Source organism: Perca flavescens, chromosome 13 (assembly GCF_004354835.1).
Source record: "Perca flavescens isolate YP-PL-M2 chromosome 13, PFLA_1.0, whole genome shotgun sequence".
Taxonomy (NCBI): Eukaryota; Metazoa; Chordata; class Actinopteri; order Perciformes; family Percidae; genus Perca; species Perca flavescens.
The window spans coordinates 20728076-20754557 of NC_041343.1; the positions used below are offsets into that span (position 1 = coordinate 20728076).

At 39.9% G+C, this 26482-nt stretch overlaps 2 protein-coding genes across 2 annotated transcripts in view; one reads left to right on the plus strand and one right to left on the minus strand.

The window, feature by feature from the left end:
- Positions 1-726: 726 nt before the first annotated feature.
- On the minus strand, positions 727-20062 carry rbm27 (RNA binding motif protein 27). The gene is given in 22 exon segments (XM_028594825.1): positions 727-1778; positions 2339-2458; positions 2593-2676; positions 2826-3053; positions 5202-5306; positions 5975-6151; positions 6256-6330; positions 6451-6576; positions 7239-7370; positions 8557-8790; positions 9219-9372; positions 10371-10524; positions 10685-10831; positions 12780-12953; positions 13893-13991; positions 13994-14119; positions 14841-15152; positions 15631-15827; positions 17335-17405; positions 17636-17763; positions 18764-18882; positions 19855-20062. Coding segments are annotated over 22 exon segments (3117 nt in total). The 5' UTR covers positions 19914-20062; the 3' UTR covers positions 727-1682.
- lars1b (leucyl-tRNA synthetase 1b) overlaps positions 20031-26482 on the plus strand; it is a 29670-nt gene continuing 23218 nt past the window's right edge. The window contains exons 1-11 of the mRNA XM_028594824.1: positions 20031-20428; positions 20798-20919; positions 21392-21479; positions 21616-21696; positions 22031-22168; positions 22298-22459; positions 22784-22896; positions 24171-24234; positions 24445-24533; positions 24700-24925; positions 25220-25307. Coding sequence (XP_028450625.1) covers positions 20423-20428; positions 20798-20919; positions 21392-21479; positions 21616-21696; positions 22031-22168; positions 22298-22459; positions 22784-22896; positions 24171-24234; positions 24445-24533; positions 24700-24925; positions 25220-25307 — 1177 coding nt within the window. The 5' untranslated portion in view covers positions 20031-20422. The remainder of the gene's footprint in view (positions 20429-20797; positions 20920-21391; positions 21480-21615; positions 21697-22030; positions 22169-22297; positions 22460-22783; positions 22897-24170; positions 24235-24444; positions 24534-24699; positions 24926-25219; positions 25308-26482) is intronic.

Genomic DNA, 26482 nt, shown 5'->3' on the forward strand with positions numbered 1-26482 from the left:
GACACGCACAGAGATGAGAAGGGTATTTATGGACTTATCTAACTCTGGGGGATACAGCGAATAAGCTAAAGTCCCAATAAGTCGGCGTGTTCCTTTAAGCACATTTCCATGTGAACTTCAATGACTTTCATTCCTCCCACCCTGAGGATTCTAAAATACATTATTTGCAAAATAAAACTTTTTGTTATGAAAGGTGCACATTGTGGTTGCACTTGTACAGTGGGTTTAGAGCACTGTTTTGAGACACAGACAAAGGTGCACTAATTCACAAATAATATAGTGAGTTGCATGACTCCCACTGCCAGTCGAGTGTTTTCCACAGCTCAGAAAGTTAAAAAGAAAGAAAGAAATGTGCTACTTAGATGACAAATTTAGTAAAATAACAGACTGGTTTAAGACAAATGAAATATTCTTGCGAATAAGCAGAGATGCTAAGCACTCTTGCTTGACCTTTTTTTTATCTGACTGTTGAAAATGACAAAAAAAAAAAAAAGTACAACAGTAATTTCTCTTTCAAGCATTTACAAAATTTACAAAAAGTAAATCACAAATCTTGTAAAAATTCAGCCATCCGCTGATTGTGTAAGGCAAAGAAAAAAATATATATATATATATATATATATATATATATATATATATATATATATATATATATATATATATATATATATATATATATATATATATATATATATATATATATATATATTTTAAAATCAACTGTTCAGTATTACATTCAAACACCAGGCCTGTTGGATGACCAGGAGACAGAATAAAACAAGTGAAAAATGTTACACACTCTTCGAATATGTAAAATATAAACACCCATGTGGGTGTTTATATTTACACAGAGTAGCATCGGACATTTAGTGAGCAACAAAACACAAAGGGGGGGGCAGGGGAATTTGAAGATTTGCTATCAGACTGTATCTGACGTGCATGGACATGGCAATTTGTAAACAAGTTTAGATTTTTCTATTGCACTGGTATCCTTTTTGTTCCTGCACTGGCTCTAATATGGTACAGACACAAAGTATCAGTATCAGCATCTTTTGGTGCTGGGTAAAGGTGGCTCTGTTTAGTTAGAATACAACATGCACAAACTAGCATACTAGTCATGCCAGCACAGTGATTCACTGTCAAAAATATTTGGATGATTGGATCCTTTTAACATTTTGGGCTTGGAAAAATAAATAAATCTCTCTCTGGTAGCAACAGAGAATGTTCTATTGGTGAGGGAATGGCTGTCCCTGAACTGAGGACAAGATTTTTCAAAAAACTGGTGAGAAAAAGGCTTAAATACAGTATGTATAAAAATACCTATTCACAGTTGACACAACTTTTGTGCATTACTGATATTAATCATCTGGTATGCACACTGAAACTTATGTTATTCTATCTATAAGAACAACTTAACATGTATCTTTCTCAGCAAAAGTGAGAGGTTTTAAATAATTGTTCAGTTGAGGGATAAAAAAAAAAAACTGTCGGCCCTCTAAACTTCTTTTGATGTACAGTAAAGTAACGACGTTTTTACTTTGATTAGAGTCTAAAATTACTTAGTTCGACAATACTGGAAAAGAAGAAAAAAATGAGTTTGGTTGTATTGATTTCATCTGCTTGTCGGGAAAAAGTAGCGACTGATTCTGCTGGAGAGCAGATCATGATGAATCACAATGCCTTCATCGTCTCCAAGATCGGCTCTCGTATTCGTCATCTTCATCGTCGTCCTCCTCCTCTTCTTCCTCTTCACCGGGCAAATATGAGCTAGCTTCCTTCTGTGTGGATGGAAAACAAAACAAATCATTGTTTAGCTTTGAACACACAAACTGACGAGATTATGTAATTTTTCTTTACATTAGCCTGCTCAAAGGCGGGACTGATGCGCCTTTAAGCTGCCTCGCAGTCTGTGTGAAAGTTACAAAGAGGAAAGAGGAGGACAGAGGGACGAGGGGGACAGAGTTGCTGCGCCTTTAAGCCAGCAGCGAGGATAGTCACAGAGCCGTAACAGTGCCGAAACAAACGTCCCTGTGAAAAGGGACAGCTGAAACATCCCAAAACATGAAAACACAGAATGAGGATTTCACCTGACAGTAATGCAGTTTTACTCAAAGGGCTAAGATGCTCTTAGTACTGAGAGGCTTGCCCTGATTTTCCATTGGGAGCAGCAGTGAAACATTTAGAAGCACTGGAAAGAAATGTACGAGTTAAATCTGTGAACAGAACTAAAACTTCCAAAAGTTTCCCCACTTTGAATTTCAAGTTGTACTGTACATGGACTTCCTCTCCTGGTTTCTGGGTGGCTGTATTTTAGCCGTTCGTGTGTGATGTGTCATACCGCATTGTCCTCATCTTTAGCCTCTTCCTCCTCTGGCTCTGTTGTGACAGAGGGCGTTTTGGGCTTGTACCAGGAAATCTGCAGCACACGGCCCTTGAACTTAGCTCCTTGGTTAGCTGCCTAGAAAACAAAACAGGAGTTGCAAGTTACACCTTTTGCATTTGACTATCATTTCATTTTGGGTGATTCGAGGGAGAAAAGAAGAAAGAAAGAGGCAAAGACAGACCGGTCTGATTCAGAGTCATGCGACTTACATTCTCTGCTTCGCTTCGTGTCTTAAAGGTCATGACGACGCTGTTGGCGTCTTGGTCACGGACATCCTCGACCTCACCAAATTTCTAAGAAAAAAAAAAAAAAAAAAGATCAGGATTAACAGCAGTATAATTGTTCAATAATCAATTTAACAGTTATCAGTGTGACCCCTGAACCTGTAACTAACTATATATATATATATATATAATAAATAAAAGTGTAACACAGTCCTCACCACAAAGTGCGGCTTTAGCTCGTCCTTTTCCTCTTGAGTGACCCCCAAAATAGCCAAGGCTCTGGGTCTGTGGTCGACCACCATGCGGTTCACGGTACCGCTTCGCGCCATCATCTCCCGGCTGCGGCCCCGGCCGCGGCCCACGTGCACTGAACCGTGCTCCAGCGCCATCTTACCTCGGCCCCGACCTCGACCCACTGGGGGCTGGATCAGACCCAACCGAGTCGCCTACAAAACAAAACAAAACAAAACAAAAAACCAGTTCAGTAGGTTTAATGTTATAAAACAACAGAGTAGCTGCTGCTTTTTTTCAATATACACAGGCAAGAATATATGGGCACCACCTGGCTGTGTTAAAATAATCATTACCAACAGATGTGGAAAACCAGATTGTGCGTCTTGATGCTGTGCTGTTGTGCTTTTCAATGTGAAAACAAAGGAAACTACAGTGTTTGAATTTATCATGGGTCTCTTAAACATTCTTTACACTCGACTCTGGTCCTTCCTCCCTCGGTCACTCTCTACCCTTTACCATCAGTTGTCACTCCTCCATTTTTAAAGTGACATCTCCTGGCTTCCTAACCACTCTATAACCTCACAACCACTCTCCTATCCATTTGTCCCTCGCTCACTTCTCCCTCTAATTGTCATCCCGCGATTTTGTTACAAGGACCAGCGGCTCAAACTTTAATGAGACGGCACTCCATCAGTGTTGGACCTGTGTCTGATTTGGCTTCGTTAGCGGCTGTTCCTCTGGGATTGCTTGAGTGGCTGCAGTTTAATGTGCAGAAGAAGGGTTGGGTTTGGATGAATATGCATTTTTAATAACAAACTAATTTAGGAAGCACAGGGGTAGAAGGGGAAAAAAAAAACATGCTAGGCAGGGTGTTGCTAACAACAGCTATGTTCTTTTTAGGCTGATCTTTTGACACAGCCAACTGAGTGTGTGTCTGTGTGTGCTGCTAGTTTAGATGGCAAAAGAGAAGTGGGCAAAGTCTTAGCTGACTAACAGCCATGGATGCAGCTTCAATTTTTTTTTTTCATGGATTAAAAAACCCAAAACTATTTCATTTAATGATGCCTAAAAAAAAAAAAAAAAAAAAAAAAAAAAAAAAAAAAAAAAAAAAGACTCCGATTCATGTACTTTTAGGTTGTGTGACATATACACAATAGCATATTGTCTTGCATACTTCTTATTAACATTCTGTGCCCTTTTTTTATATTAGCTACGTAACTCAATTATCAATCATATATAGATACCTGCCTAATCAAGATATGCCTGAGAGCATGATTTTTTTTTTTTTTTTTTTTTTTTTTTTTTAAAAGACACTTGATTTGCATTTCCTCTTAGTTTTAATGCTACCAAAATGGTTAATTCGTACATTGTGCAACCTGTGACTTTTGCTATTGTTTAGATATATTTCTTTAGTTATTACGTTTTAAACCAATCTCTTAGACATTGATTGTATCTCAGCCATTGTATACAATACTACCTCCGTTTATCTTTTAGAATGCTCAGTGTTACACACTGACTAACTATACATAAGGTCATTATCATAACATATATAGTTTGTGTTGTATAATGCATTAAAGTCTATAGAGGCCCATTTAGTCCCATTGTATTTATGATACATCACCTGTGAACTCCCTTCAAATATCACAATTCTCAGTACTGAACCCTGATCAACTGCAAATATAATGACCTGTACATTTTATATACTGTAATACATTAAAGTCTAAAGCTGAAGTGCTTTCACTCCTATTGAATCTTTAACTCAACTATTACATTAGTGTCAATGTGTTTTTATAGGTTTATAAAATCAGCCATTGATGTGCCAATTTGCATCAGTGCTTACAGCATTAACACACATTATCTTCAGGTAAAGCTTCTACAGTTCACTAATTCGTTCTGGCCCAGATGTGAGTGAACATTCCTACAGGTGTCCCCTCTAGAATTGATAGAAGATAAACTCGATTGTGGGAATACAAACATACAACTTAAAACTGAGGATTTTGTTTGTATTATTTATTCCTCTCTCAGGATCAAAATGTTGCTTTATTAATTTTATTGATGAAATACTACTTGTGCTTTTCATCCAGCCCTGTGAAAAAGTTATTTGGATGTGCACGTTTTTCTACCTGTATCTTTACATAAATCGGGCAGTGTTGAGTAATATATGTAAATACTATATCATTATTTGCTGACTTCCTCTAAGGCATTTCTTGGTATCACATCCTCAAATTCAGCGCTCAAGAAAAATGCTGCTGATGCAAGATGCGGCCACGGTCATCTCTTTGTGCACTGCTAGCTATCTTTTCAGATTGTTGGCCTGTGGTTATGTACTGTGTACGTGTGTGTGGGCGTGTGTGCATTACCTCCACCTGCAACTGTCCCAGTTTTCTCTTGAGGTCTGTTGTATCCTCTCCAGAGGTCATCTTCTTGTGAAAGTCCAGCTCAGCATCCAGCAATTCCTTCTGGGCCTGGTGGTCACATATCATGTAAAATGAGAAAACGCTTCAGTTTTTAATTTCTTTTTTTGTATTTAGTAAGTCAGTTTCAAAACAGATCTACAGTGGATGGACAGAACTCCACATGGCCATCTCTGTGTAAGGCCGCGCTCAGAGAGCATCCGGCGACTCCAGCGATCCGCAGCAGGCATGTGGGGCAGTGTGGGAGTGTCACCAAATGGCCAAATTTGTGTGACACCCTGTTGTGTTCTGTAGACTTTATAGTTCACAATTATTGTTTTCCGTTTTTATAATCGTGACATTTCCATCCGCACTTGAAAGCAGCTTAATTTCTCAGAGAGAAAAAGAAAAGAGATGTGCTGTGTCCTGTGCTTGGTAGTTATTTAAAAACTTTCTTGTGGCAGCGATAGAGTACCGTTTACTGTATGGTACTCTTACAACGCCCCAAAATGGACTGACAAGTCTGACGCTGGTTACATGATTGGCCACTGCAGCGTGACGTTGGGTTGCTTTTCTCCAAAAGTTGAATTTGTCTTTTTGGCACCCTCCTAACGCACTATCCCCATTCAAAATGAATGGGAGTACTGGCGTTTTCGCCGGACTGCCTGCTCTAGTCTGAATGCGGCCTAAAGGAGATGATGCACTCCATCATGTTCCTGACCAAAATGGCCCAAACTTACATCAGTCTTGGTCTTGGACTGGCCGTGGTTGGGTTTGGCACTGGATACCTGGGAGGCAGGGTTCATTTCATTCTGCAGCTGTTCGATCTTCTCCGTCAGCTCCTTCAGGGTCTTCATGATGTTGGCTCGTTCCTCAGGTTTCATCCCTCGGTTCTTCTCAAGGCGGTTTATCAAGGCCTGGAGGAAGAAGGATGAGCAGTGAGAGAGAAGAAGGTGTAATAGACAGGAAAATAAATCGGGGGAGGGGGGCTAAACGGAGTGGATGTTGAGGAGAGTCTTACCTTCTGACACTCAATCTGTGTCTTTAACATCTCTTGCTTCTGCTTTCTCATGTCCTGCTGGAGTTTTAATGCCTCCTAAATGAAAAAAAGACAACAATTTCTCAATGGTGGCCCTTGAGGGAAACAAATGGTTAATCCCAGCTCTGCTATTCTCGTATCCAGTCAAAATATGTATTATAAAATTAAGCCACATGCCTGTTTCTTCTTGAGGACTTCCTGTGCTTCTAGTGCTTTTCCCGTTTTTCCAAAGCTCTTTGAGGAGGACTTTAGGGCTGTGGAAGTATAGGGGCCCTTCTGGGTGTTTGTCAATGCAGGCACCACCTAAGTGCCACAGAGAGAGAGAGAGAGAGAGAGAGAGAGAGAGAGAGAGAGAGAGAGAGAGAGAGAGAGAGAGAGAGAGAGAGAGAGAGAGAGAGAGAGAGAGAGAGAACCACAATGAGCTTGTGTACAGCTGCAATAGACATGAGCAAGAATGCATTAAGTGCCAACTAATTATTTATTCTCCTGCATTACTCCTATTCTTATATGTTATTAGGACGTGTGAGACCAGCTGACCAGTGTCATTGGACTGTAATCTTTATGTCTCTGAGACCTCTAGCTTCACAGAAGTGAACTGGCGGTAACTGTGTTCCTGTTTGGCACACACCGCAGGGCTAGGTTTGTTAATCCTAATATTTGTGTGTTGGGAACATTCCACCTACACTGTTGACTGGACGCACTGACTGTCCCGATAATATTATACCGAGCATGCCAATACGCTAAACTAAGGTAGTTAACATAGTTAACATTATACCTGCTTAAACATCAGCATGTTAACATGCTGACATGAGCATTTAGCTCAAACACTACTGTGCCTAAGTACAACTGCACAGATTGATATTAAGTGTGGTATTCCAAGCTTGTTGAAACAAATCATTCATTTGAAATTGCCATTTCACCCGGGTCTGGCATCATCGGACACCTGCATCTAGAATAAAACGTACAGTGACAGCATCTGGGTTTGTGTTCAGGCTGCCCGGCTTGGTTGTAGCTGTGACCCCAGGCAATGCTTGCAGGTGATGCTTGGGAACAGTCTTGTTCAACACGTAGGCGGCTGGACTGTGCTGCTTGATACCCTGCAGATCAAAAAAAAAAAAAAAAAAAAAAGGGAGAAAAAAAGTCAATCTGATGAAGGAGTGGTTAAACTAAAGCCCAGCTCAGACCAAAAGATTCACAACGAGACAAAAACGTTTTTTAGAACAAAGAAAATGTTGCAAAGAAAAGTTGCAGCAGTCTGAACCGTCCCATCTCAGCTCGACTCAAGCTTGTCAAGTCGCCAGTGGCTGGTTTCAGAATGTAAGGGACACCACCTGCTTCAACAGCCAATAGCAAGGTCGGCTTGTAAAGTCAGTTACAAACTATGGAATCAAAATTATCCGTAATCCATTTTATTTCTATGTTACAAACTAGGGCTGTGCAATTAATAGGAATTTAATTGTGATTATGATTTTGGCTCCCAATGATCACAAAAACAGAATAATCGAAAAAAACAATTATTTAGCTCATTACGTTTTGCAAGTCAACTTTATTTTCTATAGCATGCTACGGTTAGCCACCTCATTTCGGCCAGTGACGTAGAAAGCCCTGCCGATTCTGAACAACTCACCCGGAGACTGAAGGCAGGACACATTCAGAAACCGTATCTCACTCAAAACAGCATGGATTTTTTTCCAAGTTTGTATGCGTGTGGAAGCACCAGAGACACAAAATAACATCCCAAATCCCAGAAAAAGTGATTTTTTCATAATATGGGCACTTTAAATAGGAAAAGTATTAAGGCAAATTTCACAGTTGTACTGTATGTGTTTTTTTTACTGTTGATTTATTTAACTTTTTCCACTGTTTTTCAAGTTCAATAACTGCAACATCTTTCCAGAAGTTGAGTAATTGTTAAAGTCAAATTATCGTGATTTCAATATTGACCGAAATAATCGTGATTATATTTTTTTCCATAATTGAGCAGCCCTATTACAAACCGTCAACTGGTTGAAATGACAGAGTATTGGGACCCACATGCACGATATATAAGCTACAAAAAACAAAAAGTCTGAAGTTAGAACATAAGTACAAAGAGTGGTTGCTATGGAGATGATACACCGTCTCGTCACATTGGTGTAAACTGGCAGGTTTCAGAACGTTGCAGACCGGCATGTTGCAAGTATTTGCAAGTTTCAACTCGTCTCGTCGTGAATCTTTGGTCTGACCTGGGCTTAAGAGATCATCACGAAAAGATGAAGGACTTCTATTGGTTTCAGTTCTAACCTTATGCATGTTGCTGGGCTGCAGTCCCTGGCTGGGCACTGACCCGGCCACCTGGCTCCCTGAGCTCTGCTCCAGCTGCTGAAGCCCTGTGTTGTTGGTGCCGGGCTCGCGGTGCCAGTACACACGGATGAAGCGGTTGTTGAGGACCGCCTCAATGCTGGATATGGCCCGCCTGGCCTCTTCGTTCTTTGTGTACTGGATTAACGCCGCCTCTGGGTCTCCGCCAAACACCACCTGGATTGAGTTTAGAGCGTGCAGAGTAGGCATGTGTATTAGATTAAACTAATTATTCTGTAGCTCTGAACTTCATGAACTCGCAGCTAAACATTGAGCTATTCATTTTTGTCCAAAATTCAACATATTCATTACAAAGTCATGTTAAGTTTTGTTTTTCTTCTTCTTGAGTCTAAAGGTGTATGTGAGCCACATATAGTAAATGTGACAGCCTGTTACATTTTGTCCTGCAACTTCTGTGAATCCTGCACTGTCTGTCTGTCATGCATCTTAAAAAAATGCAAAATTTGAATAATTTTCACTAGACTTTTTGGCAAACTACAGCCTACTACTTCTTCTGCTACTATTGTTGACCAAACCCTTAAACAATGAGAACTGTAGCCCTTTGCAAGACTGCTCAGTGCAAAGCAGCAAGTTATACATTTTACCTGGATATTGACAATGGTTCCAAATTTGCTGAAGTGCTCATTGAGCTTGGTGATGTTGTTGAGCTCACGTGGGATCTTGCGCACCTCCAACTTGGTGTTCACATAGTGATACCTCTTGGGAAAAGTGTTCTTATGTTGGTTGTTAAAGCTTGGCCTAAAACAAGAAGACGACTGTGATGTTGATACCTGAAGTTCACCACAGTATTTGTTTTAAAGAAAAATAATGGGAAAAGCAGACAAGCCAATCAACATTTTAGGCGGTGAAATCGAACCCAGATTGACGACCTGAGGTTTGAGTTTCCACCTTCATATCGAAGTTAGGGCTGGGCACCGAACGTCAATACTTTCATGGTACCAAAAAAAAATGTCCGATTCTATGAGTATCAAAAAATTATTAATCTTTCGGTGCCAAATTTCGGTTCCAAAAGCGTCTGATCGCTTAAGCGCAAGCTTATCTGTCCTCTCTGCATACTGATATTAATGGCGAGCAGAAAGCGGTCGCTGTTGACATTACACTTCCTCTAAGCTCTAGGCAAGCAGGCACAACGGTGGTTTCTTTGCCCTGCTGACTGACTGACAGGCTGAGCTTGTAAGGCAAGGCAACTTTATTAATGTTACTCTGAGTGAGCAGTGTTACCAGAATTTTTACTATTTTGATTCACAATTAAGTTGGAAAATAAAAGCTTTGCGTTTAATGTATTTTTGTTGATGCTGAGATGGATTTTAAAACATATGGTATCGAAAAAAGTATCGTTAGGAACTGGTATCGAAACTGAGGTATCGAAATTGGCACCGGATCGAAAGATTTTGAACGATACCCAGCCCTAATTGAAGTTCCTACAAACCATATAACAGTTATACTTGAAAATGAGGAACAAGTTTAACCGGGCTGACACTCAATTTGGATTACAAGTAGAGCCAATGGAAGCATCCTAGTAGTCACAGGGATGTTTGTGTGCACCTGCTTCCCACAACTGACACTAAAGATAGGCTCCTGACCTATGAGTCACCTTGGCTTAAAACAAGGCTCCCATTGCAGTAGCAGGAAAGGATTTGTTTGATCAACGGCAGGACATTTCTCTATTTCAAATTTTAACATCTGTGAAACATCAGTAAAACCCTTAAAAACGTGCGTGTCTTTAAAATGCTTACTTCTCAATCCAAGGTTTTTTAGCTGCTGGTCCCTCAGCTGTACTGGGTACCATGGTTCTCTTCCTGCTGTCCTGCTCTGTGTTGAAACGGGACACGTTGCTTCCAGGAGTGCTGGCTGCAGTGGCAGGCTCTGTCTGGATCACTATGTTGGCAGCTGAAACACACACACACACAACTAATTAACACTCAGCACTTTTGCATTTAGCTATATCCATCATAAAGGTGTCCATCAGCATCCATCGATCCAACCGTGCCCATTGCCCAGGATTAGTTTAGGGAAGAGTGTGACTACTATGAAGGTGAATATTTGCTACCTCTCGAGCCTTGTCCTTCGTTGGAGGTGAGGCCGATAAGGTTGGAGCGCTGCGTCTGCACCCGGGGAATGAACTGACGGTACGGGTTACGACCTGCTGCAGTCAGGCCTGGCGACTCTGGGTTATAGCCCTCTGGATCATAGTTATCTAATGTGTGCACACACACACACACACACACACACACACACACACACACACACACACACACACACACACACACACACACACACACACACACACACACACACACACACACACACACACACACACACACACACACACACACACACACACACACACACACACACACACACACACACACACACACACACACACACACACACACACACACACACACACACACACAGCAGGGAATATGAAAAATCTTAATAGCCATAAAGTGAAAAAATTCAAATGAAAGAAAATGAACAAAGAAACTGAAATTACACTATGAAATCCAGCAGTCTGGCGTTAATAAGTAAGTACTGCCTGGCATTCAGTGACCTATCTAGCACACACCAATCTTGTAAAGAAGTGATGAGTTTAAATGTGTGCAACTGAGTAACAGAAGCAACCTCTGACAGTCTGTTAAATACAGCTCTAAATAGTAATTCAAATAAATATGTAATAATGAGAAAGATATATACAAATGAAAATAAATGAAAGTACAGTAATTGTAATGGAAAAAATATATCCAAGATGAAACATCATAAGGTGACAATTCTAATCCTGAGCCACAGTTTAATGTAATACAAAAGGCAAAATTTAACAAAATGGGACCTTTAATGACAGACGTGATTTTGGCATGATTCTGAGTTGCATTAAGGTGTTTGTAAATAACTAAAAATAGACCCACTCCATTTGAACTACGCATTAGCTTTTCTGTTTAGCTGGAATAATCCATAAGCTGAATTACACTTAACACAATAAAATGTGGCAGAATTCATGTTAATTGCTAATAGCTACTTTGTCTTAGGTTAATAAACAGTGCTACCCTCTGGTCAACAGCAGTTACTGCAGTCTGAAGAAATGCATGTGCATCACACACTGCATCCACTACAACGTCAAGCATAAAACAACTTTTGAAGGAGAAAATAAAGACAGGGTAGTCCACAAAAAGCAACCTAATGCTCACTTGCTTAGTCCGTATAGTTCAACCTTAACTTTGTAGTAATTTCAACCAGGGGTGCAACGGTTTGCATATTCGTACCGAACCGTCACGGTCCAGGGGTCACAGTCCGGTGCACGCAGAATAAACAGTATGTAGATTGGTGTACGTATTGTGGAACCAAAGTTCACAGGCGTGAGTTCTGTTCAGAATTTTTTGGTTGACGTTGTTAGCAACAAATGCTGAGCTGAAGATGGCACAAGCAGACTGGCGTGCAAGTCGGTCACACTAAGGCGAGTTCAAATGAAATGCCGAAACTGGAAGGACAGCCTGCAGGTTCCTGGTCAGCTACAACAGCGACGGAGAGAGTTGTGTATAAGATAAGGACAGTGTTTCGGCATTGTAGAGTATGTGAATGTAAACACATCCAACATGCCAACGCACATTTGTCGATATCACCCAGATGTGTCAATCAGCGGGATGATAAATGTTTGGGTGCTTTGAATGTTTAAATATAGCAAAGGCAAAACTAATTGAAAAACTCCTCCCAATGCACGCATTTTATTTTGCATCATTCAATTTACTTTGGTATTTTTAATTTCATAGCATAAGAGATGCGTTTTAGTTTTATAGCCTATTGTGACCTGTTGCCTTTTGGCAAAGTGTTTGTTTAGTGTTCGCACGGTGTAATACAGAAGGGTTTGAAATGTTCCTTATTTTTATATAAATAAATAAATAAATAGTTTGCCGAAGTTGCTAGTGGGCAAAATGTCCCAATCAGTTCCAAGCAAGAGGATTTAGTCCGTTATTGACACCAAACTTTCACCAAACTGTGACTCCTAAACCAGGGTATGAACCGAGCCAAGACTTTTGTGTACCGCTACACCCCTGTCTACTATAATTAAACAAAAACAGGACAGCAGGAAATAGAGCACGAAATAAAGACCATAATTTCCCAATCTGAATAGGAAAAGCATCGCTGCTTACATTCAGACTGGACATATTGGGGACGAAGAGATACAGATGAGGACGAGGAGGGAGGAGGTGGAGGAGGAAGAGTAGGCGGCAGCCCCACACCAGGCGGTCCAATAGGAGGAGAAGAAGTGATTGCCGTTTGGTGGTTAGGGGTATCAATCCCACTGGTTACTATCAGTGGGGGTCCTGAGGGAGACACAAGCCCATGCTAATGTCTCAGGTATATCACAAGTATGACAGTGAGTCTTTGATTTGTGCTACTAAAAATGTGTTTCATGCCAGACAGGTTGCTTTAATATGACAGTGAAAGTTCCAGAAAGTGATAACTGTTCAATGCAATGCTTCCACGTTACGCTAAAACTATATAATTTGCATCAGATTTATAGCAAAATCAGAAGACAAACGTCACAGTAAGAACATAATTTCATGAACCAGCATATTCAAGGCAACGGTAGGAATAAGCCACAATTAGACAGGACGGTATGTAGAAAGAAGAGCAACCTAATGAACGGCCTTTTCTTCTACCAGGTAAATAAAACCCTCTCTGCGGCAGAGTGGGGTCTATGTTCAGTGTGTTTCCACACATAATGTAGTCTCTAGAAATAATACTGATAAGCACTGTATACAAAAAAGCTGGATTTCCAGTATAAAAAAAACAACAACTTCTAAACACAATAAATAAACAACTAAAACAAGGGTCATAAAAACAACCAAGATAGTGAAATTATGCCTGTGTATCTAAAAAAAAAATGTTTGTCAGAAGTTCTGAATCAGCTATAGACACAGTAATGGATACAGTGTCACTTAAAATTAAGGACTACACTCTTAGAAGAGATTTCTGACCTGTGCAACACTCCCAGCAGTTATAATCAACATATAATCAAAATATTTACCTAATTGTTGGTGGAAGCAAGAAAAAGAGTAGTCACTTATATCCACTTTAAGAAATTGATAAGGGAGTACATTACCAGAGATGGAGGAAAAATGTCTATCTGCAGTGGTTTGTAAAAATCAAGTCACCGGTCGCTTTCACAATTGTACTAGCCACGAGAAATGTTACTGCTCACATCAATTGGAACTTCGAGAAGTTTCCATTTATGCACCAGTGTTGCAGGTACTACTTACCAGTCATGGGGAAGACGCCCGGTGGTGGTGGCTGGCCATAGGGTGGCATCGCAGGCATCCTGAGGGGAGGGGGTGGCTCAGTGATCGGGGGCATGGGCAGGCCAGCGGGGGGCATAACAGGCGGGGAGGGAACGGAATCATGTTCGGTAGATTGACATCATCAACAATGAGAGGGTCGTTGCCGTGGTCGAATGGACATAGGTCACCACGGACACAAAATCCCTTTTCTGTGTGAGGGAGAAACAGACGTCAAAATATAGCTTTTTCATACAGAATGTAGGTATTTGAGACGTTTAGGACACCGTAAAAAAAAAAAAAACTCTAAGCAAGACCTACACATCTTCTCTGTACTTTTTCCTCAGATACTTAAAAAGTATCTATTTGTAACCTACTGTAATCCTTCTCAGGGGTTTGGGCCCCTGGAAGTCAAATTCATTCACAAAAATATTACTGAAAGGAAAATATGAACAAATATAAAGAGCAATGAGGATAAATAAACAAGATGAAAACTTATCCGAGATCAAAGCAGCTAAAACATACAGTGCATGCATTTACCCCACAGTCTCATTAAGAAACTGGGTCCCTAGTGGCTGTGTTTGAGCACTGTGACAGATAGCAGTGTGCTTCAGGGACAGTGGTTAACTTTAAACCCTTGTGTCTCTGGTGAGCCTGCTTGCTTTCCTACATTTCACTGGGGAGAAAAGAGCAAGTGCTAAACAGTGGTCATTAGTGAGGAGACAAAATAAAATAAAAGGCAACCAATAACCCTTAATGGGAATATAATGTTAAAGATTAGACCGCAAACCTTACAATGACAACCTAACTTTCTGCAGAAATAGTTCAACATTAATATGCTCTTGAGATAGAACAAAAAACAAAAAACAGAAGAATTGTTAGAACGCATAAATAAAAGGGCAAGGAGGAAAAGATGATTCACTTTGTTCCTACCATCATAATCCCTGCAGCGCTGTTTGAGCGAAACAGTCTTGTTGCTAAAAGGCTTGCCGACAACATCTTGCCTCTGGGTGCCATAGTAGCCAGACCAGCTGTCTGTAGTGCTATCGGGCAGGTGAGCCGGTGTTACTACGGGAACACCTCCTGGTCCTGAGACTCCAGCGGACGACGAGGAAGAAAAGGGGTGCGGAGGTGTGGGCAGGGGAAGGAGAGGCGACGGGTGCTGCTGCTGCTGGGAGCCGGATGTGTTGGAAGAGTTGTAGCAGTCTGTGTCCTTCCTTTCCAGCTCAAACTTAGACTTGAAGTCTGTTGAAGACAAGCACAAATAGGAGGTATTTTAACAAAACACAAATAAGTATTACAGTAGAGTAGTGGACCATAGCAGAAATGTATACCCTGTTAATTTTAAGCTTTTATAAAACAGATACTTCTTTCTTCATGTCAAACAGAAGTGTAGATTACCGTAACCTTGCGGCTGATAAGGCCAATTCCAGGCCGTGTTGTTAAATCCCCACTGATGCGACTGCAAAGCTGTCCACATTGTTCCTCATCGATAAGAACTCCCAACAACACTGACCAACAATCCAACAGAATATAATACAAACCGCTGCATCCACAACTCTGTTCGGTCTACGGTCAAAAAATCTTAAGCGCCTCTGTGCACTTCACACTCTGCATCGCTAATGCACAGTTCGACTGTGCCGACAGGAGCTTCAGCAACTACTACACTCTTGGGTCTGGTCCCCTGTGCTGTTGTTATTGGCTGTGGGGGAACTTTTCTCACCTCTGCCTCCTCTGTGCTCGCGGTCCCTGCTCTTTCCTCGGCTGCCACTCCTGCTTCGGCTGCGACTTCGGCTGTAGCTCCTCCCACGGGGGCTGACCCTGCGACGCTCCCGCTCGCGGTGCGAGTCATTGGCGCTTTTCCCGTGCCGATCAAAGTCGCGGCGCTTACGCTCATCTCGCCTCCTGTCATCACGGCTCCTGTGTGGTTTATGAGTTAGAGGGAATATATTTCAATAACTATCTTGTCAGGGAAATTATACAAATAATCATGTTTGAATACGTTTATTACACATACTCCTTATTGCAGATGTCCAAAACATCTGTATAGCATGTGTAATAATCGTAATAATTATTTCTACTTTGTTGATCATTCTGAATCTGTACCATGAACCTTTGCCTGATTGCTCCCCAGGGTGCTACAAATATGAAAAAGTGTTTGTGTTAAGCATGTAACAAGTTGCCAGCAGTAACTGTAAATTGAGACTAGACCATACTAGACAGCCACCAAGGGAAGCAGCTTCATCTCCTGTAAAGCCATACATGGTTCAAGCATGACCCCCTGGGAGTGCCAACCAAGAACTGGGACCATTCCAAGGTATAAAAGGCGGGGATCGGCTTCTCTTGGGTGTGCACATTTCAAACAAACCTTTGTTTTGTGTACCATGCTCGGAGCGTATACTGTAAATACTGTAAGAGATTTGTGTCTCATTCCTCGTTTGTCAAAGTGGAATTGCAAAATTGCCACAGCAGTGGTTCATGAGTTAAATGGAATTTGTTTCCAATATTTATCTTTATGCCTGTTTTAAATGCAAATGTCCAACAGACATACTGTATTTAAGAGGGTTGTAGCAGGATTGAATCTTAAACCAGCTATGGTAAATGAAGGTCATAATGATCATATCAAAATACTCAAAATCAGTTGTAGTGGCCTTTATTCAACAGTACTGGAGAAAGAAACAGGCTTTGAGTTGTTAATGGAAAGAGGCTTTTATTTCACTAACAGTGTATGTTAGTAATCCAAATATAATCCTAATCTAAGTGTATCCTCCTTTCTATCCGATCTGCTCCAAAGCACTGTTAATTCACTGTTGCTGTTTATGAAACCTTAACAGGTTTCTTTATGGATTTTACATTAAAACTATTACAGCATTTCTTGGGGCATAATCCCTTTCCTTTCCTAAAAGGCTGTTGGTGTTCAAAATCCACAGGAAGTGTTGCGTTTCATTTACTGTACACGGTGAAAGCACAGGAAAATAAATTGATCAGAATGAATAAATTATAGACAAATGACATTATTTCTGTCATAAAGTCAGAGCAACCGATTTAATGCCGCAGAATGTAAATCAAGCGTCAAAGCACATTAAAACACCAACTGTTGTTTTGAATGTTAGTATACCAGTTCTTGTATTGTCCGATCTGTTATTGACAAGGGACAGGCTACTAGACACCAGGGCCTTCATCAAGCTAAATACAGGACTCGTGGGAAACTAACCATGCAATTATACTGTATACATCCACATGTTAAGACCGCTACAAAATTACAGGTTTTTATCAGCAGTAAGTAATCAAGACCCTATTTATTGCACATTCAGCCTGACTGGGACTTGAATGAAGGTGCTATATGTCTCACACGTCACAATATTATCTGCATATATGCTTCATCATTAAGCTGAGCAGAAACTTATCCCCGAACCCAAAGCCATACCTGGATTCATTGAAGGTCCTCAAAGGACTTCTCCTCCGCCTGTTTTCTCTCTCCTCCTCTGGAGTTTCAGCCTTGAGAAGAGAAAAAAAAAAAAAAAACTGTTACTTGACTTAAACGCTTCTCTATTTTATTTTTTTTTTAAACAGAAGATTTATATGCAGTGTCCTGTAATACACAATGACATATTTATTAAATGATTTGATCCAAAGCCCCATATGTGACAATACAGATTTTTCACTGTCAAGCTATATATTTTCAGAGTCGTATTGCAGCCAATAAATGTGTCACTATTTCTTTTTACCTCCACAACATCAGATTTGACTGCAGGTGGTTTGACCTCTTCTTTAGGGACTTCCTTGGCAGCAGGATTTCCCAGGTAGTTCTTAGTTGTCAGACATTCAAAGAGTTTATCCACAAATCCTGTTGTCTCTGCAAAGACAACATGAATCATGTGAATATCTTATATAATCTTTTATCGTAATTATGTGTCATTTTGCATACTCCCTTTAAATTGGCCATCAGGCATGAAATGTACTGACATTTCTCCTGAATCACACTAAATATTTCTCTCCTCCTGGCTGCACTAAATATATCCAAAGTCTAATAAATCCAAAATAATTAACACAGAAAAAGCAAAGACAATAAACTGCTGCTTGATAAGACATGTAACAAAATGGGGGAAAAATTAAAAATGTAATAAAAAGGACGTAAAGGAGAAAATGCAATTCACAAAATAATAAAACTACATAAAAAGATGTAATCTGAACGATTTATTTTATCTTTGGGTATGACTACGAGCTGCAATAGTTGAGTTCTGACAAGCTTTAAACTTTGCATCTTCATTTATGGTCTTGCGATGTACAGAACTTTTGCATATGAATGGTTAGTACAAGGGAATTTTAACTTCAATCAGCAGCTGTTTTGAAGGAAAAACTAAGATGCTGTTGGAAGGGCACAGAACTGAACTGTAGTTTTAAACCATGAATTCTGCCGAGACGTGTATTCATCACCAACCCAATCATCTGTGACTGTACTGTGCAATTAAAAGTAAAGTGAAACCATTTAGTAACGTGGAATAATTGTATCCATTAAAAGGAAAGAAAGCACAACTCAACTCAAGCTAAACAAGTTAATGATTAATGTGATACAGGCTGGAGACAGAGGGGGAAAAGTACTTTCAAATGATGGACCTCTGGTGACCATATTGGGGATCCTGAAGGAGTAGATGGTGATACAGTAATGTATAGCTGATTGCATCTATAAGTATATAATGAAACTTAAATAATTTCAGCTTTTTAGCTTAGTTATGGAAGTCTCTGCTGGAGGAAAACCTGCAAAACTTTCTTGACCAGCAAGAGCTAGGGTCAATATCAAAACTGCATGTTGCAATCAATAACACTGGCAGAGAAGCTTTGTGTGGCATTCATACCTTTTTGTAGGAAAACATCAAGCTGATCAGCACAAAGTGCTTTCAGCTCTTTCTCCGGTTTGTCCTTCTTTACAAGAGCCACCACATAGTTGGCTAAAGCAGAGGGGTCAGCATCACATCTGTAGGTACACATATACATTCCCAATATCAGCTACCCTTTATTTAACAATACAATATGGAAAAGCAATTACGTTTTTGTCAAACTACTTAATGACTTAAACATGGGAGTCAAAAGCAAGAAAGAAAACTGAACTCCAACTGCAATAAACTATGTCAGTGAGGTGTGCCGTCCAGTGGTGCCCATGCATGCAGACATTTTTTAAATTAAACCTTAACTTAAACCAGATAAAAGACAGAATTCCTACTGTATGTTATATTGTATAAAACCTTTGCATGCTAAAAAGTCCTGTCAGCCAGCAAGTGGTGGGGCTATTACAACAACATTACAGGCACACAAAGCCCCAGTGTGCATAACACCATCTACTCTGTGCATCAACTCCTCTTTTATCACTTTGTTAAATATGTAAAAACATGTGCGATAACATGTGTCCTCTTGTAATTAGCTACAGAGCAATTTAATTATTTTGCTTTTAATTTTGAGGCAGAAAGAGAGGTCGAAAGTGTGTGTGTAACTATGGTAACTCAAAGAGCAAACCATTCTTGTGTATTTATACAAATGTATTTGTAACTCAGTAACGCAACGCTGGATACAGTTCAACATATCCAACACTTATTTAAACTCAAGTAGTACCATCTAAGTTGTCTGTTGCAGATTGATAGCTTGCTACAGATCTGTTATAAAGTCACATTATCGTGGGCTAGCTTAGCTAACTAACGGTAATGTCAAACTAAAAGAAATGAGCAAAGTGCACATTTTTTATTTCTTTAGCGTTAGGTTTAATGACAAGTCCTGCAGTCTCTCCTTACTATGCAAAGCCAGCTAGCGGCAACGGTGGTTTGCTAACTCGTGCAAGAATTTGCCAGCAGATTCTAGCCCTCCATTGATGCCTGGCTAACCCACTGGCTAGCTGGCTAACGTAGCTAACGTTACGTAGCATGCAAGCTAAATGTAATTTCAATTCAACACTCACATTGGCTCCAGGAGTTTTGCCAGCCATGACTTCAAGGCTTCAACATTCTCTATGATCATCGTGAGAAAGACTATAATACTGTCTATAAAATGAAAGTGCGTTTCGACAGCCCTGCTTTCATCGTCTATAAATTTAATAAGCTTTAAGGCCTTCTGTCTCTCTTCACTGGCAGGTCGGACAAAAGTGTTTACGGCATGGCAATACAAGTTGAGTTGTCGTAACGCAGGCCACTGACGACGGGCGTTATATATCGTGTAATTATTCAATAGCAATTCCTTAAATTCATGTCAGCGGCTCTACGGTTGTGTATTAAGATATGTACGATTAACCAAATAATACTACATGAATAAAAGTCTTAGTTCACTAACGTTAGATATCTAACAAAATACTCCTAAAAAGTTCTTCGGACTGCATTTCCCAGAAAACCATGCGAGAAGCTAATTGTGGGTGTCATCAGCCAGGCACCGGTGGCGTGGGTTTCTCTTGTCAAACTGGAAACTATTTCTACTGTTTCTTCTGTCTAAATAATAGCATAGTTATTGCTACTTGCTCGTAACTTGGGTTAAAAATGACGGTAGGTCCAATGCTCTATTTATCTACAGTTTTTAATGGTTAATGCTGGTTTATAGGCAGTACGTTATGTCTCATTAACTTACTGTAGCTATTAGCTAAGTTAGCTAACATAAGCTAACGTTAGTTGTCGAGCCAACTGCAGAAATAGAATTGAAAAAAAATCTGATTTAGCTGGACCAGAGATTACATCTGTTTTCTTTTTAAACACGTGTTGAACAGTTTTTTTTTATTATATTCTCAGTGCTCTAAAGTTAACAGTATCCTTAAAGTGTGTTTTTTTTCTTATGAAATATTATCTATTCAGTTCACTTGCAGCTAGTACTAGGTTTTTCTCTAATTAACTATCATCTTGCTCGTCATTGTATTCCAGGAGCGGAAGGGAACAGCAAAGTTGGACTTTTTGAGAAAGATTGAGATAGAGATCCAGGAGAAATGGGAGAAGGAAAAGGCATTTGAACAAGATGCACCGACAACAGTTGGGGAAAGCACAAAGTAAGTATCTGCTATCACGAGGAAGGACCATGTGTTCTATTCCCAAAGAGTTACTCTTTCCCACTATTGACACAGGTATAGTTCAATAAGCAGTTGTAAGGCCATCTATAAAGATAGCAATTCACATAGATTTCTGTACTCAAGAATGTCAGAGCTGTTTTTGCAGGTGTACTTCAATCAACTGATCTCTTTCTGATGCAACTATGAGCACCTAGTGTTCTTAACAGGTAGTAGGTATGTAATGTCTGTTGCCATGGAGAAAATAAAGAAAAAAGCTTGCCATGCAAGTGTGGGTGAAGCTCTGAGCTTAAGTCTTGTGGTGCTGTTAACATACCAAGGATGAGCCTTTGAAACTAATGGTTTCCTCATGTTATTTCCCAACTCACAGCACTTTGCTCGGAAAAAGATACCACAAACGAAATCCTTTTGGTGTCAAATACATATTTTGATCTACCGTTTTTTTCCCTTCCAGCAAAAACAAGTTCTTTGTGACCTTCCCCTACCCTTACATGAATGGCCGATTGCACCTCGGTCACACTTTCAGCTTGTCAAAGTGTGAGGTAAGTTTGCTTACAAATCAGACTGAGAAGAACACTGAGAATTGTTTTCAGTCTGCCCCTATGACTGAAGATGCAAATATTCAACGTATGATCATTTGTCTCTGACTCGCTGCTGTTCAACTTTTTTTTATTGTAGTTTGCTGTTGGTTACCAGTCTCTGAAAGGGAAGAAATGCCTCTTCCCATTTGGGCTGCACTGCACAGGAATGCCGATCAAAGTTAGTGTTGTTGTTGTTTTTCAGTCCGTCTGTGTGTAGTTGCAATGACATACAGAGTTTGAGTTAATTTTAGGTATGATAATTATAAGCATTGCATTATATAATCATTTCATTCAGCAAACACAATATGCAAGTAGTAACCAACTACATTATTGTCTTAACTTCCCTGCACAATTAAAGGAAACAAAAAACGACAAGTGGTATTAATTTAACACCATTTACTGCTTTTTACTGATATTTTACTCAATCGTAATTAATCCCTGTCTTCAACCCCCTCACACACACTGCCTTTTCCTTTTTTCTGGTATTCATATATCCATATTGTATCCACCAGGCCTGTTCAGACAAGCTGAAGAGAGAGATGGAGCTGTATGGAAACCCTCCACAGTTTCCAGATGAGGAGGAAGAGGAGAAGGAGCAGCCAAAAATATCTGACGAAATTATCATCAAGGACAAAGCAAAGGGCAAGAAGGTCAGGAAAAATACAGAATTTAGTAAATGTTTTTGTCAGTAACAACTATGACTCATTATTCATGTAGCATTCCCAAAGGGTGTGTCAATTTACATTATTTTCATCAATTTTTTTTAATTCTTTTGTTAGAGTAAAGCAATGGCCAAATCCGGATCTGCCACTTTTCAGTGGGACATTATGAGGTCTTTGGGCCTGAATGACCAGGAGATTTCCAAGTTTGCCAATGCTGAACACTGGCTGGAGTACTTCCCTCCTCTGGCTGTCAAAGATCTCAAACTGATGGGAGTCAAGGTGACTAGTTGTAACTCTACCAAGCAACTGTCTTTTTTTGTTTGTTTATGTACCTATGGCCCTTTATGCTATGAAAATATGACAAGTAAATCTATGCTTTGATTTGTTTTTTTTAAGAATTAAGTACAATTTACTATTGAGCCTTTTTGCAATGTTATGGGGCTAAATGATCTGAACATGTGTTAAGAGGTACACACACTAGAGTCACCTTTTTGTTTGATACCTACAATTTACTAGAATGTATTTGCCCTGAGTATAATTAAATCAGGTTATTAATTTTAGTCGATTGTGCCTAAATCTTGGTATCCTGTTATCATTTCACAGGTGGACTGGAGGCGTTCATTTATCACCACCGATGTGAACCCTTTTTATGACTCCTTCGTTAGGTGGCAGTTCATCACACTGAAGGAGAGAAAAAAGATCAAGTTTGGCAAAAGGTGAGATGATTTAGAGGTTTCCATATAACTGTAACTGTAGCAATTAGGGATGCCCCGATTGATTGACCGCTGGTCAATATGGGTAGATATTTACTAAAAACAAGTGATCAGGCGCTCGGCATTAAATCTCTTCTAGCCGCCGATTAACTACTACACACATATAATTAAACACTCTGCTGAGAGCAACAACCGCGTGTCTGTGACTGCATCTTCATGTGAAGTGAAGTCCTCCAGCGGCTGCCACCCACCCACCTTATTGGCCAGGAACTGCACGTGGTTGCTCAGGTGCAGTACATGCTACTACAAACAATATCGTTAGGTATTGTACCTCCAGATTCATATAGACATAACGTAAGCCCTCTAACAGCTGTGGCTAAAACATGTCAGCGGTGTGGAACTTCTACAAAGTGTGTGAGATTTTAACACAACTAATTTAATTTGGAGGGAGTCGTCACCCAGCGGAGCATGGTGAGTTTAAGCTCACAGCGGAGAGTGGAAAAAAAAAAAGGCTGAAAAAGTGGTAGATGGTAACACAAGCAACTATAACGAGTCGTTTTGGTGCCTACACTTAACTGTCGTCGCTGCATGATGCTCATGGATGAATAATAACATTACAGCAGAGTTTGCAGTTTTGTGCACTCTAAGCTGTAGCAGGAAAAGTAAACGCCTGTTTTTCTGTTCAAAACCCCGCATATATGTGCTAATTTGTGGTGAAAAACAACACTGACTGACGTGATTCTTATTCATAGGCCTACTATAGAGTCCCACACCATTATATAGCCGGTTACACTGCCACTTGGTGAAGATCCCAATGCAATACAAACATGGGCAAACTGGCCCATACTTTAATACAGCTAGTGTATATCAGCTGATATAACTACACAACACAACACAAACACAATCAGTATAGGCCCCCTATCAGCAGATATTGCAAATTGATGATCGACGATCTGTATCGGTGGCTAAAAACGTTGGGGCATCTCTAATGGCAATGTCCTTGTAGAAACATAGAGGAAAGTAGGAAGTGCCCCACATTATGTAATATGATAGTGTCATTTACACTTTATCTTTTGTTGCTGGCTCTGGATCAGTTGAACTGTCTTGCCTGAAACAATGTCCTGTACCAATGTCATTTCTTTCCATGGGGTAAAAGCAAAGGAATATTTAAAATTAAGACATTAGTAGATAACTGATATTAAAGTTTGTCCTTTAGTCTCAGTTTAATTTGCATTTGGCATTGCATGTTCTTTCAGTAATATATTCCTTCTCTGTAGGTATACCATCTACTCCCCCAAGGATGGACAACCATGCATGGACCATGACAGGCAGACAGGAGAGGTAAACTTGGCTCAATGACATAGTGTATTAGTTGTGAAAAATACAATGTGTGTGTGTGATGTGTTACTGATGTTGGCACAGAAAGGGGAAAAACAACCAAATTTTTTTTAACAACCAACCTTTTAAAATAGTCTCTTACTTTGAATTGAAGTGGTTTGAGAGCTGTATTTTGTTACTTTTCTCCCAACTAGCATTTTTCTTTACCTGCAGGGAGTTGGACCCCAGGAGTATACTCTCATCAAGATGAAAATAGTTGAACCATACACAGCAAAATTCAAGTCGAAAGTCTTTTATAGCAGGTAACAAATTACACTGAACACTGTCCTGTCAACAGTACTTTATAGGAAGGACTCTACACCACAGAAGTTTTACATGCACTTAAGTGTAATTCTCATCTTGATAAACACAGTACTATTAACTCTTAATTTGAGACAGAAGTAAGTGATAATGCTATCCTCTCCACAGTGCCATGAAAGGCAAAAACATCTTTCTGGTGGCTGCCACTCTGAGACCAGAGACCATGTTCGGTCAGACCAACTGCTGGGTGAGGCCCGACATGAAGTATGTTGCCTTTGAGACAACCAGCGGAGACATCTTCATCTGCACCAGTAGATCTGCCAGGAATATGTCGTACCAGGGCTTCACCAAAGATAATGGAGTGGTGTCAGTGGTCATGGAAATACTGGGCCAGGTACTAACTTTGTGTGATTCTTGCTTTCAGCTGCAAATAAATTCTAGTTCATTTAAGCTTTCAAGACTTTAAATATGAGAGGTAAATCAATCAGCAGTATAAAGGCAATTGGAGGGGATAGGTTTCATGGCTACGCTGCAAACAACCTGCAAAATGGATTACTTTAAATGTATTACTTCTGCTTTACCTTTTTCTTTTACCCAGAAATTAGTAAGTCAGATTTTCCAAACAGGATCAGGCTTATGTATTTACAGTGTAAATCAAATCAGGCTCTGTTTCACTCTGTCTTTCTAGGATATCCTTGGCTGTGCCCTGAGTGCTCCTCTAACCTCCTATAAGATCATCTATGCTCTGCCCATGCTCACCATCAAGGAGGACAAAGGTACAAGTCAAGAAGTTAGGAATACAAGCAGAGATACGTTTATTCAGAGTGGTTGCGTTGATTTATTTATTCGTTTTTTTTTAGTGTTTTTTAAAGGCAGAAATCTCTCGTATTTGTTTAAAGTGCTCATATTATGCTCATTTTCAGGTTCATAATTGTATTAAGGGGTTATATCGGAATAGGTTTACATGGTTTAATTTTCAAAAAACACCATATTTTTGTCATGCATATAACTTTTCACCTTCTCCGTTTTAGCTACAGAGGCATCTTACTTCTGTTCATTCTTTGTTGGGAGTCGCACATGCGCAGTAACTAGGTATGCAATGCTAGCTAGTCAGTTGCACAGTATGAGGGCGTGTCACGCTAGCAGCTAAGCGAGCATTATAACGTGAGTTACAAAGTGACGAGCGTTCATAGATGTTGGACTACAAGAGAGCTGTTTGGAGCAGTTTGTGAACAGTGTTTTCTGTTGGAGATGGTAAGTCCCTTTGGGGTGGACTTTGGGCTTTTTCACTTTGTAAACCTATAACATGCACAAAAAAGATGTATAACACTAAAGCATAATATGAGCACTTTAAAGCATCGCAGTAGGTTTTTTTTTCCAGCGTTGCTTACAGCAGTCACAATATTGAGTGGGGGCACTTTCTTTTTTATGTGCCAACTTCAACTTCAGTTAAATGCATCTGACATTATATTTGTCTGTGTTTTTAAAAAAAAAAAAAAAAAAAAAAAAAAAAAAAAAAAAAAGGTTAATGTATTCCTGCTCTTATTGCTTTAGGTATTACTCTCGCAGAATATTATTCCCCCTTGTCTTAGATATTCTTGGAGACATTTACGGAAAAGTATTTTTGTATAGAATTTACAAAGTGCTGTTCTATGATGTCAAAGGACTGGATTCAAAGGACTGGATTAATGGCTACGCTTTTGACCTGAGGGAGAACATTTGTAAACATATCAAATGGATCTAATTGCACCCAGAGTGCCTCTGTTCTTTTAGAAGTCACTATTATCTGTTTTCTGGTCTGTGGTGCTTGAGGGGTTTGCTCCCATGTGGCCTCTTGATGAATCTTTGTAAAAAGCCTTAACCCTTGTGTTGTCTTCAGGTCAAATTTGACCCGTTTAAAAAAAAAAATAATGATATCAGAAATATGGGTTTCTTACAACCAAATCGCCCC